Genomic DNA, 20409 nt, shown 5'->3' with positions numbered 1-20409 from the left:
AGAGGGAATATATTGCCTTCTGAAGTTTCATTGCCAAAAGCAAGTGTTATTAAGATGGAGCTACATGACCCTTCCTGTCTATAGCTTTTCTCATATGGCAATTCTCTTCCTTTTCAAGGGCACAAAAGCAATCTTATAAATGAACTGAAAACATTTATTGAGAGACAATATAGAGGAGTGGTTAAGAGCATGGATTCAGGAACCTACTGCCCGCATTCAAATCCTAGTCTTGCCACTTCCCATCTGTATGACCTTGGCAACTTATTTAATTTCTCTGTGCCTCAGTTTCCTCTGTGGGAACTGGATCAGTTAACACATGTAAGGTACTCAGGAGAGTATTAAGTGCTTGCTATTCTTACTATCTTTAAAACATGTAGGAACTAGTCTTTCCAAATAAGCCTTACCTTCCTCTTCCTTTAATATTAGTTAATAGGCACTCACTAAGTCTCCACTGTATGCCAAGCACTGCTATAGGTGCTAGGGGTGGTGTAAAAGTGAAAAAAGACTGGTTCTGCTCTTTCTGGGCTCACAATTTATTAACGTTGATAAACACTCCTGGGATTGATGTTACAGAGTGTCCAGGACCCTAGAAGTGGGGCAGGGTCACTGGACTAGGCATTTTCCAGACAGGTGTCCCCACAACAGCAGCTCCTCACATCAATTTTTAAGGCTGAAACAAAAGGAAGGGCTCTATGTCTGTGTTAGCACCCACAGTAAGCAAACAGCCTATCACCTATTCATACTTCATTTCTGAAGGCTTAATAAGCAATGCTCAATTCTTGCTGTGAGCCAGGAAGTCGTAAAGCTAACGAGGCCCTTCGTGATGCGGCCCCTGCCTGCCTCTCTTGCCTCAGCTCTGCTTCCCACTAACCTCTTACCCCCACCCCTTTACTCTAGCCTTTTGGATCTTCCTATAGTTCTTAAAACATCTCAGGCTGTCCCACACCACAGTGCCTTTGCACAAGGTGCTCCCTCTACTTAAATGCTCACCTGTGCTTTCTTGGGCTACCTAACTTTATGTTGCCAGATTCAGCAACAAGGATCTCTTCCTCCAGCACATCTTTGTCAACACCCAAACCTGATTGGGGTAACCCTAAAATGTGCACCCACAGCACCTACCACAATGGACTGTAACTCTAAGCACTGACGTCTGTGTCTTCCACAGGTTACCCATGCCCAGAAGGCAAGGTGGTATCTTATAGGGTTTTGTATTCCTGGCCTCTAACCAAGGGGCCTGGCACATTGCAGATGTCTGATAAATGGACGACTTGGGACATTTGAAGGACGTTGGTTACCCCTGTTCTTCCTATTTCCTTGCTTCTCATCCTCATCACTGTCATCATCAGCCCCCTTCAAATGACCAAAATGCTCCTTAAAGAAAAATCTTAATATAGAAAACTAAAATTTCCTTACTCAAATGTTACCTTCTCAGCGAGGCTCACCTTGAATACCCTATTCAGACTGCAACCTCCCCTCCACCTAACATCACAATCCTGATCATCCTTATCCTCCTCTAATTTTTCTTATTTTCCACAGCACCCATCACTGTCTAACGTACTATATAATTTAATATGTATATCAGTTATTGTCTGATAACTACCTCTCACTAGAATATAAGTTCCATGATGATGGGAATCATTATCTGTTTGGGAGAGTGTTATGTTTTAGGTGTCCGGAATGCTGCTTGGCATATAGCGGGCTCTCAATAACAACTGTTGAATAAATCATTATGTTACACATATATATCATTGCTAGATCCTTGTAACAATCCTGCATTGCAGGTATTTTAATTCCATTTTCTAGGTCAGGAAACTGAGCTCAGAGTCTAAGTCATCTGCTCAAGTGAACACAGGTAAGCAGGTGGTATAGCTGGCCCTCATTTATTCCCATCCCCATGTGTGCTTGGAAATTTGGTTCTCTTTCAATAGGTCAGGTGGGTCTCTGTAAAGATGACACTTCTCGAATGTTACAAAACCTCCTTTAGCTCAGTCTTTCTAATTAACCAAACTAAGAAATTTCTGCAATACTTTCACAAGAAAATTATAAGCCACCAGCATGCTACAGAAAAGAAGAACCTAGGAACTCAAAAAGAAATATGGTGTCCGTTTCTGAGTTCAGAGAAGATCATGATGTTCAGGTGTAGTTTGGTTTCATTGGTTTTGGAAAATGTGAGAGGTCCTGTCAAATCTGAGCTGATCCACTTGGAGATCTGGGGGAAAATTTTTATTCGGTTCATGGCTACGTTTAAAAAAAACTTGTGATGCTTACACAACTCTGTGAATATGCTAAAAACCATTGAATTGTACCCTTTAAATGGGTGAATTGTATGGTATATGAATTCTATCTCAATAAAGCTGTTATCAAAAATAATATTTCAGTTGGTTCAGATCGTGGTCCAAGAATTCGTTTCAGTTCATGGCTTATGGTTCATTTTGGGTTAAGTCACATGGAGACCAAGTAAGCAGAGAAAAAAATGTGGGAACAATTTCCATATTTGACCCAGAGAAGTTGTAACAGGCTGGAATCTCAAGACAACATAACCAAATAGACCTGCCAAGGCCCTCCCTTAAGTATTATAAGTTAATATTACTAAAGAATGAGATTTGCTAAGTGTCATCCCAAACAACCCCAAATCAGGTGCCTAATGATTCATGTATATTAGAGCACTTAAAGGTTTTAAGTCAGTGCTAATCACTGTTTCCAAGTTACTAAAAACAGACAGAAAAAGCTGGGGATAGGGGTGTGCCTAGTGACTCCCCAATGAAGAGTTAAAGGGAGGGAATCGACTGATGTATAACTTTCCTAAAAATCCTAAGTCGGAATTTAATGACACGAGTAGTCTTTATAATCATGAAAACAAAGCATATAAAGCTCAAGAATGAGGAAATACCATAAATTCAAGTGTATGTATACATCCGTGAGTGCTTATTCATATTGATAAGACACAACACCAGAGACTGAAGGAAATTCCTCCTTGGTAGGTACTTCTTAGATCTAACGTTCAACATGGTCAGCCCTAGGATACGGAGTACTGTAAAAGAAGCCGGTATTACAGTTTTCTAAGTTTTTGTTCTTATGAAGTTATGTGCTCTCTATGAGAAATCTGGCCGCTTATAAATAAAAAGGTAATATAAACTGTACTTTATTTATTTACATAGTTGTAATTTAAAAGCCATCTTCTTCCAAAAAGGATTAAAGATAGTCAAGTACATTGGAAGCAAAAAGACTTCTGGCCACGTATTAACTAGTCTTTTTCTGCCCATCATCATCTTTCAATAGCAGAGGGCCTAGCACATAGTAGGTGCTCAAGATATACATTAATATATTGATGACTAAATAAACACAAGAGCAAAGATAAAATTTAAGAGGCTAGAGGAAGATATTCATAGAGCACAAGAGCAAGATGTACCTTTCTCTAAATCTTAACCTCTAGCACCAGGAGGAGCATCCAGTGTCAACAACTTATACGGCTATTACTTTGGCTGCTCATTCATCCTTTACCTATTATGTACCAGGAATTGGGTATAAAGTGGTGAACAAAACATGGAACTTAATCAGTCTTTTCTGGTAAACGACCCTGTCCCCCTGAACACAGGGCACCTCTGACCAAAGAATGCCAATTAGAGTACTTGCCTGAGATTTTTCTGTGAACAGAGATGAGACTCACAGATGGCCCAGAGACCCAGGATAAAGTTCCATCTGCCCTTCCTCAAGGTTTCCTCAATTCTGTTAGCTACCTCGGAATCTTTATAATAAATCCTCTTTGATTGCCTATGGTAGGTTAAGATGACTTCCTGTCACTTGCAATTAAAAAATTCTTACTAATGTAACTTTCAACATACATATGAGACTAATGAGGGTGAGGGAGGTTAAATGACTTACCTGATCTAGAAAAAGAACACAGGTCTCCTGACTCCCAACTAGGAGCTATATCATAGGGCCAGGTAAAAACAAGCTTTAGAGAAAGGAATCAACATGTGGTACCTCATGAACCACGGAGCCCAGCACAAAGTCCAGCCTCTGGCATAGTTCTCCAAGGTTAGATAAGCTGCTGGCCCTGTGAGCACTATCTGGATCTCTCACTCCTCTCAGGAAGGTGTGGATCAAAGGTTCTCGGTACTTTGAGACCATGTCCCCTATAGAGAAAGGGAAGAGATCAAAATCTTTTAAAACAAATCTTCAAGTTCTTAAAGAGGGAATAATGATATTATCGTCGTAGATTGTATGGTATTTTATATTTTTCAAAGTACTTGCATAACTGTTAAAAATCATGCTCTGGAAGAATATTTAATGTCAGGCAGGAAGAAGACTAATAATTGACCATTAGACTGCATGACAATGAGGTCATTGTTGACCTTGACAAGAATAGTTTCGATGGACTGGTAGGCATGAGAGCATGACAGAAGTGGGTTTAAGAGAGAATGGGAGAACAATTGGAGACAGAAAGATCACTTAAGGAGATTTTCTGCAAAGCAGATCAAAGAAATGGGGTGGTAGCTGGTCAAGGAAGTGGAGTCAAGAGAAGCTTCTGTTTCATTTAAAGAGAGGAGAAATAGCAAGCAAAGACATTCAGAATTGATATTTTATATATGGAAACTTCTTCCTTCATAGGTCTATCAAGAACTAAAGCTGTTTGTGCTTGATCTTGGTTCTGAGGCCCTAGTTCCAGAACTCAAGTATAACACTCCACCCTAAGGCTACAGGATATCTATATGGAGACAAAATGTTTCTGAAGCATCTGTTTAAAGTACAAAATGACAACCTACATAGAAAAATCACCAACCTGTCCTATCAGGCCCAGCTCAAACGCCACCGCCTTTGTGAAACCTTCCTCAGTATCCGCAGTCAGCCTTAATTAGCCCTCCTCGGATGTCTTACAGTACTTTGTATTGAAGTCACTTTGGCTTAAATCACATTGGTCACTAATGCCTTGAATCCTACATGTTTTCAGCCTATATCTATTTCTCCCATTAGACTATAAATTTCTTGAGGGTAGAATTTTGACTGCTTCATCACTGTTCCCATCAGTTCTTAGTAATCTTTGTACATACTAGGTACTCAACAAATGCTAATCTTGAGTTGAATTCATGAGTTTACTCAACAAAAAAAAACTATATGCTAGTTATCATGCTAATATTCTAGGGATACAAAAATTGATAAAACATAATCTCTACACTCAAGTCAAAGTTTAAGGGGTGGGTATAAACAGATAAATACCAACAATTACAGTACTGTGTGGTTAATGCCGTCATAGTATCAAGCAGAGGTTGCTTAGAGCATAGTTTCACTAATCTCAGTCACTCGGAAGGGAGAGGAGGAAGTTTTTTTGTTTTTCTTTTTGTTTTCCCTCAAGGCCGGGAACACAATGTACTTTCCATACAATGTAAGAAAAAGATGGAGTAATTTCTCTAAAATGCTCCCAGTTCCTAATACCCTCACGCAGTCATGAGACTCATCTCCTGCCCATTTAACAACAACATACATTGCAGAGATTGAATCAATCACTTAGCCATAGCCCGTTTTCAGAATCGAGAAGAAGAGGCTTTGTACCTATTTTTAGACCTAGTATTTGCATTTGTGAATATCAATTCTAGAGAGGCTGTCAGATATATGACAAGGATATCTGCATAAAGATTTTACTGCAGAATTGTAATAGTGAAAAATGAGAAGAAATAAATTAAATATTCATTAATACGGAAATGGTTAAATAACCATACATACTATGGAATACTACGCTGTCATTAAAAGAAACATGACAGAATTATGTGCACCAATATGGAAAGGTCACCTTAAGATACCATTCAGTGAAAGGAACTAACAGAACCAGTATCTTTCCATTTACGTATATAAAGATGCACATACAACTTCTCTCACTATTAACATACCAAACTTACAGACTTAAATATGTATATTAAATATACAAATGCATAGAAAAAAAGAAAGGATATACTAAAATAGAGGGCTTAAATAGCTTGTCCAAAGAGTAAATACAACCATGATCAAACTTAAGTAGCCTGATACTTAACTCCTATGACATATTGCATTTAAGATATTTCCAACTAAGAGGAAAACATACTTTTCTGCTTGCGTTGTAGTACTTTCCCTTTCTGGAGTTAGGAAGGAGCTCGCTCATTCTGCAGTGTGAGATGTGGATCCAGAGTTAAGAGATCTGTGTTCTAGTTTTGGTCCTGCTGCCAACTAGCAGTATGACTTTGGGCAACTAGCTTCACCTCTTTGGACCAAGTGAATATGAGCCAATTAGAGAGATGATCTCTCTGGCCTCTTCCAGTTGTAAGAGTCTGAGTTGATGAGTCACCTTTAGTTTAGTCATCGGGGGAAGGAGATTCAGGAGGGTGGGAAAGGAAGAAAAGGCACACATTCATGAACCCTGGAGTGGGAGGCTGTCGTGGTTAAAGGAATGAAGATCCCTTGTGGGGAAGGAAGTAACAAAGAAATGAAAAGATTGGAAATCCATAAGGAAGGGGAATTGCAGCTTGAAAAGGTAAGAGCAGATGACAAAAAGTTAATGTTTACTAACGTAGGGACTTAAAGTTAAAAATAAATAGTAAAGGAAAGGTACTATGTGCGAGGTACTATGGATCATAAATAAGACATAGTCCCTTCCTTCATGGCATTCAAAGCCTAATGGAGAAGAGGAAAAAAACTGACCAAGCAACAACAATGGAGTGAGATGTGGCCAAAATAAGAAAGAGACTTTTATGAGTAATGTTTTGATTTGGATCCTATTTCTATTAACAACAGCTCCAGAATTCTTAGTCATCCAGACTCAAAAGTCTGGCATTCTTTTTTGATTTCTCCTTGTTACCCTTCAATCAGTCAGTTCATTTATTGTTATTCAGTCCTCATTTACTTCCCTATAGGATTTGAGGCAACTGACAATAAATAATATTGAAATTGAAATAACTATTTTTTAAAAGCTCTATAGTAAGTGAGGGAGTATAGACATCATAAGCTAAAGGGGGTTAGTACAAATGAACCCAAAATTTAACTTAGCAATTCCTGGTAGCTAAGGCAAAAAAGGAAACAGAAAACATAGTTCTCATCATCCAATGAAAGAAGGAATATCAATCCATTGGGAGAGAAAAACTTTAGGAAGAACACCAAGAGGTCTCTTATTCATTCATCCAGCAAATCCTTATTGAGTGCCTATCATATTCCAACTGTGTTCTCAGTACTGGAGATAATATAGCACGAACAAGAAAGCAAAGTTCCCATCTTCATGAAGCCTACTTCCAGGGGGAGAGAAAGACAACAAACAGTAAATAAATCTTCCAGCAGCAATAAGGGCTTTTAAGAAAAATAAGGAAGGTGGGGTATTGTGTGTGTGGGGGGGGGTGTTTCAGAGCCAGGGGTGAGGGCTCAGGGAAAAGCTCTCAGAGGAGAAGACCTGAAGGAACAAGTCATGTGAAGACCTGGGGGAAAAGTGAAGAGCAGAATGGTCAAAAGAAATTTTATATTCAGTGTAGAAATCATATGGCTGTTTCTTATACTGACCCACCATAAAAGTCAAGGGCGTACCATTACATTAACAAAACCACAATTTAATATTCCATTTGCATACATTCCTGCCCTGCCTGAGCTTCATGACTACCTTCAAAATGAGTGTCCATTTAACTACATGCTCCACCAACCCCATCTTCAACTGCAACAAAGAACCAAGCGGAGCCAGTGGAAGCATGCATCTCAAGAACCCTGCACTGTACCCAGTCAGCTAGCTCTGGGTCCACTTGCTACCTTGTTTTCCAGGTTATTGGACTGGAAGAGCTGGAACACTCACTGCATCCACTTTGTATTTCTCAAAGTGCCCTGCCATCATGTTCTCCAAAACCTAATCTCCCTTAGACCTCATGTATACAGTCTATACTTGTCACACTCTTGCTCAAACTTGGTTTTCTTGGGGGATTTACAGCCCTGCCCACATTTCCTGGGGACTCTGCTGGCCTCTATCTAATCCTCCCTTCTCCTAGCTCCTACTATGCCATGTGGCTGGTTTCTCGAGACTGTACTGGATCCTAGTCTCCAGGCTGCAGGTCAGCCCTGACCAGGTTTCTATGTAGAACAAAACGAATGCATGTAGTCAAAGAATATAGATTCCAGGGCTGCAATCTGATACAGGCATAGAACTTAAATATCTTACATAAAGGGTTCTTAATTTGAGCTTTAGGGATCCCAATAAGTCAAATTTTGTTCTATACATTTCATTGGCATTCTCCCATTCTTCCTTGCAAATAGCACTCTAATTTTTTTCAAATATCCACCTTAACCCCAGTACCAACCATCACCCATGTGATTCAGGCTAAGGTCTTCATTGGTCTAAGCGAATTGTGGTGGATATATCTCTTTGCCTTAATTGGTTTAGGCATGGGCATGTGATAGAATTCTGGACAATGAGGTGTGAAAGAAAATCTGCTAGAAGACTCTAAGAAGACTTTTTGCCTCTGGCTACGACAGGGAAATGACACCTTAGAGTTGACGCAGCCAACTTGCAACCATGAGGGACCAGAGGATGAGGCCAATAAACTGTGGTTGGCAAAGATGAAAAGAATTTGGGTCTCAAATGATGCCATGAAGCTGAAGAATTAACCAGTCTTGGACTTTTTATTATGTGCAGTGACTCATTCCTTATTGTTTAAGGCAGTTAAGTTGGGAATTTCTGCTATCTGCAGCCAAAAGCATTCTGACATAATACGAAAACTGGAACACTCTTTAAAATTGTACAGCACTTCTATGTCAGTTTTATGTCTATAAGTACAAAGTCAGAAAAGTTATATTCATCAAAACAAAGGAATTTAAGACAGTGTATGTTTTTAAAAGGATTCAAAAGTCAACCTTATAACTAACATATACCAAAAGAAAAAAGTAAACCCAATAATTTTCTTTCTTCTAATTACAATTTTAATTGGGACAATAGCCTGGTATACAGTATGACTCTTATAATATCAGCATATATATATAACTTTCCCAAAGAGCTAAGTCATCTTTATACATCCGCCAACGTATTAAAAAAAAAACGGTGAGTAACTATTTACAGTAATAGCTCATGTGAAGCGGTTATATGCTGAGTATATTTCACAACTATTGACTAACCCACTTCATTATGAACTAAAACCTCGGGCTCTGAGACACCCACTACTATTTCTTAGTTTCTAATTAAGCAACAAAACCTCAATTATCCCATCCAGGAGGGGTTTTGTTTTTTTGGTGTTTTGTGTGTGTGTGTATTTTTCTTTATCCAAATGAGATGCTGTTATTGCTTCAGTTGAAACTTATTTGAGCCACAAGATTCCAAGATCCTAATTCACCTTTTGTCTGAAAGACAGAGCATACTTACCACCTGACAAAGGCAAAAGTTCATAACCATCCTGTTAACTTGTCCTCTTAAAAATCTGCATATTATATGGCTTTTACAAAAAGATGATATTGATTTCTGAATTCCCTCATCCCCATTTTCAGAAAGTACTCACCACAGACTAAAATATTTAGACTAATATTCGTGGAACTGAAGTCAGAGAGACCATCGTCTTTTCCTCAGGCATTTCTAAACAGCTTCAGGGAAATGAACACAATAAATCCAAGCCCATTTTCAGAAACTTACTCAAGTGGATTCTAGTCAATGGGGTTTATCTTAGTTCCGCTCTAACGTCTTTTACTTTGTGCAATGATAATGACAACACCTGGCTATTTGCATCTCCATATTCTTCTCAGGAAGTCAGCAATAACCAACCTTATTGAGAAGCAAACAGCTGTGTGTTCAAGGAAACAAGGGAAGGATCTAGATTTGTTTGAACAAACTGGATAAAAACGAGTTGCTTTTAGAAGGTGAAAAATCAAGTGCAGAGTGAAAAGAGAGAGCTGAAAAATTTTTAACCCGCCTATGACTTGCTTGTATCAATTATCACATATGTGAAAAGATTCTTTTAACAAATTAGGATTTAGAGGATTTTTATTAACCTTTCCAATGGTACTTTGACATCTACATTGATAGAGTCATTTATGCATATCAGAGCCCATGTTTTTCCATCAAGGGTATGAGATGACTTGCAACAAGAGACACGTATGTAGTGGAAGGGTGCTGAATTAACACAATAAACTTTGGAGTCAGGGGACCTGCTGATTTCAAGGGTTCAACCATTCCCCTAGTTCTCACTAGAAACAGCTTATAAAAGTGAAATCAAGAAAAAGGAAGTGAGAAAGAAAATTCTACCCTTGGCCAAATCCTTATACCATCCTTTCAAAGCTCCATTATTAATGTCTGGAGGGCTCTCTATTCCTTCTTTCCTCCCACCCTTCCCTTTTTTTTTCGGAGACACAGAACTGAACACAGATAAAACTATTCCTGACTACCCTCTTCTACCTATTAACAGGAAGTAACTAAGAAATATCCTATCCTACTGGTTAAGGTGCTCCTGGGTAAAACCAATTATATTTTCCACAGATTGAATGATCACTTACAGCCAGCACTCCTCTGTAATCAGAAATTTACATACATTCTAAGTAATGTTTTAGTCCAATGTTTCTCAAACACAAACATAGGCACTGAAATTGTGCAGTGCAACTTGATTATAATGTGGATCCAGGTGATTAAGAATTATCATTGAAATGAAAACACATTTAAAAAATTCTTTTAGAGAATTCACAGACCCTTGAAATATATCAGAATTTAATCTCCAGATTCCAGTTTGAGAAATGCCCTTCTACCTAGCCAATTCAATGAAAATATTTAATGTGTACCACTATGCGCAAGGGACTCCGTGAGGCACTAGAGGTTCAGAGATGAAGGAATTTTTTTTTTATTGAGTTAATGATAGGTTACAATCTTGTGAAATTTCAGTTGTACATTAATGTTTGTCATTCGTGTTGTAGGTGCACCACTTCACCCTTTGTGCCCACCCCCCACCCCACCTTTCCCCTGGTATCCACTAAACTGTTCTCTTAGTCCACATTTTTAAATTCCTCATAGGAGTGGAGTCATACACAGATTATCCTTCTCTCGCTGGCTTATTTCACTTAACATAATTCCCTCAAGGTCCATCCATGTTATTGCAAATGGAATGATTTTGTTCTGCATTGCAGCTGAGTAGTATTCCATTGTATACATGTACCACATCTTCTTTATCCATTCATCAGTTGATGGGCACTTAGGTTGCTTCCATGTCTTGGCTATTGTAAATAATGCTGCAATGAACATTGGGGTACATAGGACTTTTGGGATTGCTGACTTCAGGCTCTTTGGACAGATACCCAGTAGTGGGATGGCTGGATCGTATGGTAGTTCTATTTTTAATTTTTTGAGGAATCTCCATACTGTTTTCCATAGTGGCTGAACCAGTTTGCATTCCCACCAGCAGTGTATGAGGGTTCCTTTGTCTCCACAACCTCTCCAACATTTGTTACTATTAGTTTTAGATATTTTTGTCATTCTAATGGGTGTAAGGTGATATCTTAGTGTAGTTTTGATTTGCATTTCCCTGATTATCAGCGATGATGAGCATCTTTTCATGTGCCTATTGGCCATCCGTATCTTCTTTGGAGAAATGTCTGTTCATGTCTCCAGGCCATTTTTTGATTGGGTTGTTTGATTTTTTGTTGTTGAGTTGTGAGAGTTCTTTATATATTATGGAGTTTAAGCCTTTGTCAGATATATGACTTGCAAATATTTTTTCCCAGTTAGTGGGTTGTTTTTTTGTTTCAATCCTGTTTTCATTTGCCTTGAAGAAGCTCTTTAGTCTGATGAAGTCCCATTTGTTTATTCTTTCTATTGCTTCCCTTCTCTGAGAAAACATGGTGTCCGAAAAGATCCTTTTAATACTGATGTCAAAGAGTGTACTGCCTACGTTTTCTTCTAGAAGCCTTATGGTTTCAGGTCTCACCTTTAGGTCTTTGATCCATTTTGAGTTTATTTTGGTGAATGGTGAAAAAGAATGGTCAATTTTCATTCTTTTACATGTGGCTTTCCAGTTTTCCCAGCACCATTTGTTGAAAAGACTTTCTTTTCTCCATTGTATGCCCTCAGCTCCTTTGTCAAAGATAAGCTGTCCATAGATGTGTGGTTTTATTTCTGGGCTTTCAATTCTGTTCCATTGATCTGTGCACCTGTTTTTGTACCAGTACCATGCTGTTTTGATTACTGTAGCTTTGTAGTATGTTTTGAAGTCAGGGATTGCGATGCCTCCCGTTTTGTTCTTTTTTCTCAGGACTGCTTTAGAAATTCGGGGTCTTTTGTTGCCCCATATGAATTTTAGGATTCTTTGTTCTAATTCTGTAAAGAATGTCATTGGGATTCTGATTGGGATGGCGTTGAATCTGTAGATTGCTTTAGGTAGAATGGACATTTTAACTATGTTTATTCTTCCAATCCATGTACATGGAATGTCTTTCCATCTCCTTATGCCGTCATCCAGTTCTCTCAGAAAGGCCTTGTAATTTTCATTACATAGGTCCTTCACTTCCTTAGTTAAATTTACCTCGAGGTATTTTACTCTTTTTGTTGCGATTGTGAATGGTATTGTGTTCTTGAGTTCTCTTTCTGTTAGTTCGTTATTAGAATATAGAAATGCTACTGATTTATGCAAATTGATTTTGTATCCTGCAACTTTGCTGCAGTTGTTGATTACTTCTAAGAGTTTTCCAATGGATTCTTTGGGGTTTTCTATATATAAGATCATGTCGTCTGCAAACAGCAAGAGTTTCACTTCTTCCCTCCCTATTTGGATTCCTTTTATTCCTTTTTCTTGCCTGATTGCTCTGGCCAGGACCTCCAGTACTATGTTAAATAAGAGTGGTGACAGAGGGCATCCTTGTCTCGTTCCTGTTTTCAGGGGGATGGCGTTCAGTTTTTGCCCACTGAGTATGATGTTGGCTATGGGTTTGTCATATACGGCCTTTATTATGTTGAGGTAGTTTCCTTCTATGCCCATTTTGTTCAGAGTTTTTATCATAAATGGCTGTTGGATCTTGTCAAATGCCTTCTCTGCATCTATTGAGATGATCATGTGGTTTTTATTCCTCAGTTTGTTGATGTGGTGTATCACGTTGATTGATTTGTGGATGTTGAACCATCCCTGTGTCCCTGGTATGAATCCCACCTGAGAGATGAAGGAAATTTTGTCCTTACTTCCAGGAAGCTAGAGGTACCAAGTGTCATGTGAGCAACAGGGCAGGTGATATTTATTCTTTTGGGGAAAGATTTCAATGGAGGAGGTGGCTTCTAAACCAAATCTTGAAGGATGGTGAGGATTTTCATAGATACAAGAGGAAGGGTGCTCCAGGTAGATGGAACTGTGTCAGCAGAGGCATGGGGGCAAGGTAGTGGTGGGGTAGAGAGACAATATAATAGATGGCATATTCAGAAAACGGAGGCTATGCCAGGTGACTGTAACAAAATAGTGCAACTTAAGATGAATATGATCAGAAATAGGCAGGGTCAAATCACAGAGGTCATGAAGTTAAGGATTTGAACAGTGGGAAACTGATAATGCTTTTTTTTAAAATAGACTTTATGTTTAAGAGCAGTTTTAGGTTCACAACAAATTGTGCAGAAAGTACAAGGAGTTCACACATACCTCCTGCTCCTCTCCTATCTCCTGCTCGCCCCCCAGACTCCTTCATTAGCAACATCCTACATCAGAGTCATACATTTGTTTCAACTGATGAACCTACATTGACACATCATTATCACCCAAAGTCCATAGGTTCACTCCAGTGTTGTACATTCTATGGGTTGACAAATGTATAATGACATGTGTCCATCTATAGTATCATACAGAGTAGTTTCACTGGCCTAAAAATCTTCCGTGCTCTGCCTATGATCTTTCTGTTTCTATAGTTTGGCCTTTTCCAGAATGTCGTATTGTTGGAATCACACAGTATGTAGCCTTTTCACATTAGCTTCTTTTACTTAAACATGCGTTTAAGGTTTCTCCATGTTTTCTTACGGCTTGATAGCTCATTTCTTTCATGTGTTGAAAAATATTCCATAGTCTGGATCTAACCACAATCTATTTATCCATTCTCTTACTCAAGGACATCTTGGTTGCTTCCAAGTTTTGGCAATTATGAATAAAGCTGCTATAGACATTTATGTGCAGGTTTTTGTGTGCATATAAGTTTTCAACTCATTTGGGTAAATACCAAGAAGTGTGATTGCCAGATCATATGGTAAGAGAATATATTTAGTTTTGTATGAAACTGCCAAACTGGCTTCCAAAGTAGCGGTACCATTTTGCAATATCAGTTCCCCATCGTTCAAATCCTTAACTTCATGCCCTCTGTGATTTGACCCTGCCTACTTCTGATCATATTCATCTTAAGTTGCACTCTTTGTTACAGTCACCTGGCATATCTGCTGTTTTATGAATATGCCATCTATTTTATTGTCTCTCTCCCCCACCACTACCTTGCCCCCATGCCTCTGCTGACACAGTTCTGTCTACCTGGAGCACTTTTCCTCTTGTATCTATGAAAATCCTCACTATCCTTCAAGATTTCGGTTTAGATGCCACCTCCTTTTCCAAACTGGGTATACCCTTTTGAATTTCTACCAGCAATGAATGAGGGTTCCTATTGCTCCACTTCCTTGCCAGCAATTGGTGTTGTCAGTATTTTGGATTTTGACCATTCTAATAGGTGTGTAGTGGTATCTCATTGTCATTTAATTTGCATTTCCCTGAGACATATGATGTGGAGCAACTTTTCATATGCTTATTTGCCATCTGTACATCTTCTTTGGTGAGACGTTAGGTTTTTTGCTCATTTTTTAATCAGGTTGCTTGTTTTCTTATTGTTGAATCTGAAGGGTTCCTTGTATATTTGGGATAACAGTCCTTTATTAGCTATGTCTTTTGCAAATATTTTTTCCCCATCTGTGGCTTGTCTTCTCATTCTCTTGAGAATGTCTCTTGTAGAGCAGAAGCTTTTGATTTTAATGAAGTTCAGTTTATTATTTCTTTCATAAATTGTGTCTTTGATATTGTATCATCACTATATCCAAGGTCATCTAGATTTTCTCCTATGTTATCTTCTAGGAGTTTTATATTTTTGTGTTTCACATTTAGGTCTATGATCCATTTTAAGTTAATTTTTGTGAAAGGTATAAGGTCTTTGTCTAGATTCATTTTTGCATGTACATGTCCAGCTGTTCCAGTACCATTTACTGAAAACACTGATAATCCTTTTTTGAGCAAGAGAGTGGCTTAACTAGAGACATATTCTTGAGTTGGATGAATCTGAGCTTATATGTGTGTTCAGAGAGGCCAGAAGTCTTATTCTATGATGTAGAATGAGGCTTGCATTGCAATGATTAATCTCTAGCTGGATAATTTCTACTGCAATGCCTTCAGCACACTCTTACTCTGTTAACTGGTTGCAAAGTCACGTTGAGCCAAAGAGTATGATAATCTTTTAGAGATCAATTTTTTTTCCAAATGAATGATGACTCAGATAGTACCAGGATGTCTCTGTGTAATAAGGGTAGTAAACAGAATGATAAGACACATGCAATGATTGAAAACTTCCTGCATTCTTTGCCAAGAGAAAGTCTTTTCCTAAGATAGTCACAGAGAAATCAGGTCATTGATAGCACAGTCACTGTAAGGTGTGGCTTCACCAGCTCAGAAGTGCTGATGACATTCTTATTACATGCATGTAAGTACTTTACTCCACTTCAAGCAATCGATGTCTCCTAACTTGCCTTTCAGTTCTTGCTAGCAGTGTCAAAAGTAAGTACTGAGACTATATATTAATATTTTGAAAATTAAATTAAGAAAACAAGTCAATTTATGAATGCATCAAAGAGAATAAAATGCTTAGGAATAAATTTAACAAAAGTAGAACACTTGTACTCTGAAAACTACAAAACACTGTTGAAAGAAATTAAAGAAGATCCAAATAAATGGAAAGACATCCCACGTTCATGGATTGGAAGACGTAATATTGTATGATGGCAATGCTGCCAAAATTGATCTACAGATTCAATGTAATTCTTATTAAAACCCCAGCTGCCCTTTTTGTTTGTCTGTTTTGGCAGAAATTGGCAAGCTGGTCCTAAAATTCACATGGAAATGTAAGGGATACAGAATAGCCAAATGATCTTGAAAAAAAAGAACAAAGTTGGAGGGCTCACATTTTCCAATTAAAAAACTTACTACAAAGCTACCATAATCAAGACAGTGTGGTACTAGCCTAAGGATAGACCTATAGATCAATGGAGTAGAACTGAAGAGTCCAGAAATACACTCTCATATTTATGGTCAATTGATTTTCAGTAAGAATGCCAAGACAATTCAATGGCTGAAAGAATAGTTTTTCGACAAATAGTTGATATCCACATGCAAAATAATGAATTTGAACCCCTTCCTTACACCAAATGCAAAAGTAACTTCAAATGGTCATAGATCTAGGGGCCAGCCCGGTGGCACAATGGTTAAGTTTGCACATTCTGCTTCAGCGGCCTGGGGTTTGCCAGTTCAGATTGCAGGTGCAGACCTACACCCCACTTATCAAGCCATGCTGTAGCAGGCATCTCACATATAAAGTAGAGGAAGATGGGCATGGATGTTAGCTCAGGGCCAGTCTTCCTCAGCAAAAAGAGGAGGATTGGTGGCAGATATTAGCTCAGGGCTAATCTTCCTCAAAAAAAATAAAAAAAGATCATAGATCTAAATTTAAGAGCTGAAATTATAAAACTCTTAGAAGAAAACATAGCAGTAAACCTTTGTGACCTTAGGTTAGGCAAAGCCTTCTTAGATATAACACTAAAATCACAAGAGATAAAAGAAAAAATAGGTATGTTGGACCTTCTCCAATATTAAAAACTTTTGTACTTCAAATGTCACCATCAAGAAAGTGAAAAGACAACCAAGAGAACAGGAGAAAACATTTGCAAATCATGTATTTGATAAGGGACTTGTCTCCTGAATCTATAAAGAACTCTTACAATACAATAAAAAAAAGACAAATAAGCTGATTTAAAAATGGGCAAAGTGTCTGAATAGACATTTCTCCAAAGAAGATATACAAATGGCCAATAAGCACATAAAAAGATGCTCAACATCATTAATCATTAGGGAACTGCAAACCAAAACCACAATGAGATACCACTTCATACCCACTAAGACGGCTATAATCAAAAAGACAGACACTAACAAGTGCTGGTGAGAAGAAATTAGAACTCTTCTACATTGCTAGTCAAAATGTAAAATGGTCCAGCCACTTTGAAAAGCAGTTTGGCAATTCTTTAAAAAGTTAGAAATAAAGTTATCATATGATCCAACAATTCCACTCCTTGGTATATACCCAAGAGAATTTAAAACACATTTCCACATAAAAACATGAACACAAATGTTCATAGCAGCATTATTCATTATAGCCAAAAAGTAGAAAGAACTCAAATGTCCATCAACTGATGAATGGATTAAAAAATGCAATGTATCCACATAAGGGAATATTATTTGGCAGTAAAAAAGGAATGAAGTACAGATACATGCTGCAACATAGATAAACTTTGAAGACATTATGTTACGTTAAAGAAGCCAGTCACAAAAACACACATGTCATATGACTTCATTTATAGGATATGTCCACAATAAGAAAATCCTTAGAGACAGAAAGTAGATTAGTGATTGACTGACTGGTAATAGGTAGAGGGTTTCTTCTGGGATGATGGAAATGTCCTAAAATTGATTGTAGTGATAGCTGCACAACCTTGAGAACATACAAAAAAATATGAACTGCACACTGTAAATGGTGAATTGTATGGTATATGAATTATATTCCAATAAAGCTGTTTTTTTTTTAAAGGATTGGCACCTGGGCTAACAACTGTTGCCAATCTTTTTTTTTTTTCTGCTTTATCTCCTCAACCCCCCCGTACACAGTTGTATATCTTAGTTGCATGTCCTTCTAGTTGTGGGATGTGGGATGTCGCCTCAACGTGGCCTGACGAGCGGTGCCATGTCCGCACCCAGGATCCAAACCCTGGGCCGCCACAGCGGAGTGTGCGAACTTAATCACTCGGCCACGGAGCCGGCCCCTAAAGCTGTTTTTTAAAAAGCAAGTTTTGAGAGTGGGAGAGGTAGCAGGACAACTGCAGAATCTATTTACAATGAAGTTGGAAAAAAAATTAATAGCATAAAAATCTTCACATCCTAGAAGAGAAGGTATATGTGTATAAACAGAATCTGATATGAAACACACCTCTGCCTTCCAAAAGCTCAGAGACCAAAGCTTGGGGCGAATCTCACAGACAATTCACAATGGCTGCTCCCCTCAAAAATGAGGCAGGAGCTCCAGATTCTTTGGTGATATGTCCACTACAGAAACTGGGTCCTGCTCTTGCCCACCAGTCAAGCAGAACCCAGAGCTTTCCCATGCTTTGAGAATAGCTTTGCTTCTGCCAACTCTCTGCTTCCTTACTTGTCAGTAAAAGATGGTGCCAATATAATTTCAGTCTTTACTACTTCAGAGCTGGCAATTCAATGGGTAACATTTTCAAGAACCGTCTAAATTAACTTTCATTGCTTCTAATTTTTTTTTAATATTAGTATAATTTAAAAGGCTATTAAAAGAGGCAAGAAAAATACTGAAGATTTAGACTCAGAGATCCTTACCTATAGGTAAAGCCATTTGGTCCAATATCCCATCTCTAGGTATGGCTGAGCCAAACCACATCTGACAAACTTTAACCCAGGGATTGTAAAGACTTCCTGCCAATATTTAAAAACCTTTGTGCTCCAGCCTTTTTATTATGTCCAATCCAAATCTCTTCTGCTCTTTACTTCATTTCCTCTTATGCACCAGACCCAAGTGGAGATGAAGAACTGGAGTCTTGCTCTGCTTATCTTTGAATCTTAGTTGTATCTTTCCAGGCTCCCAGGTCTCAATCACAGTGTTTAAATCTCCTCTGTAATCTAAACAGTTCAAGTATGCTCTTCCTTTCTCCAAGATGGTTTTTGTACTTTCAGTTTTGATATTAGATATTTTGGGGAGAAAAAAGAGTAAAGGTGTAAAATGGTCAAATGTTACAATACACATTTGACTTCACTAAATCGGTTACTGAAGAAAGGGATCCAGGGGAAGTACCTTTCCTCCCATATTGAATTCCCATTTATTTGGGAACTAAAGTGAATAGACCCCTAGGGGTAGCATCATGGAGAGCCACGTGCCCTCACAGATAATAGTCCTGCTGATCCAGTCAATGAGGAAATAGGAGACAAAATATAAATCTGACTCTGCTCATGTACTATTTTACGTTCTCACTAACAGCTACTCATTTTTCTTGCATTTCAGGGCCTGGAACTCTACTTCACTCCCGAAAGAAATACAGTGAAAGAAGTACTGGCTTCTTGTTACATTTCATGAATACAACTTACTGCCACATGTGGACCAGAGTCAACAGAGATTATAGTTTCTGTCAAGGTCAGAAGGAAATTAGATTGACATGGCAGACCCTGACAGGCAGGATTTCTTCTCCAAAAGCCATTTAGAGAATTAAATAATTTAAATGCAATTAATTTTTAATGAAATTCATCATTAAAAAAAATTCATAGGTAAATTTTGATCTATTAACAACAATTACTTTTCAGCCTTGAATTTCCCCTGCAGCTCTGGAGAAATCATCTCTTTTGTGATTTCAGTTTCCCTTCTCCACATAGCCCTTTATGAACAGGAGAGAGATTTTAGTTAAGATAAAATTCGCAGCTACAGTACACAGAAACAGTATAGTACTATTTCCCCAGACATAAAATGCTGTGGAATAAAACAATGTTGTGTGCATCTGTAAGCCTCTTTATCTGCAAAGCACTGTGTGCCCACTACCTCATTTGAGCCTCATGAGAATTTGAAGTAGGTAGAAAAAATATTATTAACTTTGTATTACAAACAAAGAAGGAAGAATTTAAAAGAGGCTGATCCCAGGTTACATAGCTACTGAGAGACAGACAGGCTCTTGTCTCCCAGGCAGAGGGCTGTTTCTACTACCATTAGGACATTTACTTGGCTCTCTGTTAAGACAAGCAGGAACTTCTGTTCTAAAACAAAGGACATAAATGTGGCCAACTGATTCCCCCACATCTCTGACATTTCAGATACCTTGTAATTTTTATCTTTCTCTGTTTAGCCTTATAAGACATGGTTTAAGCATGGGAAGAGAATCCAGGAATTTATGTGTTCAAACAGTACATAAGCAACAGGGCATAAAGGGAATAAGTTTTCCGGTCCATGGGCAAACACCAGAATGGTCACTTAATCATCTTGTTTAAGGGCTAGAATCCTATTAATTCCAGCCTAAAGAAGAGAACAAAATAATTCCCCTCTTCTTTACCATTTTAAAAGCGGAAAGAACTGAACACTTCTGATTTCCTAACAGTAGGAGATGACTGATAAATGGCCTTG

General features: G+C 38.2%; 1 protein-coding gene across 2 annotated transcripts in view; it reads right to left on the bottom strand.

Moving 5' to 3' along the window:
• TANGO6 (transport and golgi organization 6 homolog) overlaps nt 1–20409 on the bottom strand; it is a 192368-nt gene that overhangs the window by 33745 nt on the left and 138214 nt on the right. The window contains exon 16 of one of the 2 annotated variants that reach the window (XM_014827660.3): nt 3985–4136. The exons of the other annotated variant lie outside the window; for it this stretch is intronic. Coding sequence (XP_014683146.3) covers nt 3985–4136 — 152 coding nt within the window. The remainder of the gene's footprint in view (nt 1–3984; nt 4137–20409) is intronic. 2 annotated transcript variants of the gene reach the window in all.

This window comes from Equus asinus, chromosome 28, assembly GCF_041296235.1.
Source record: "Equus asinus isolate D_3611 breed Donkey chromosome 28, EquAss-T2T_v2, whole genome shotgun sequence".
Classification (NCBI taxonomy): domain Eukaryota; kingdom Metazoa; phylum Chordata; class Mammalia; order Perissodactyla; family Equidae; genus Equus; species Equus asinus.
This window is presented reverse-complemented; position numbering and strand designations above follow the sequence as displayed.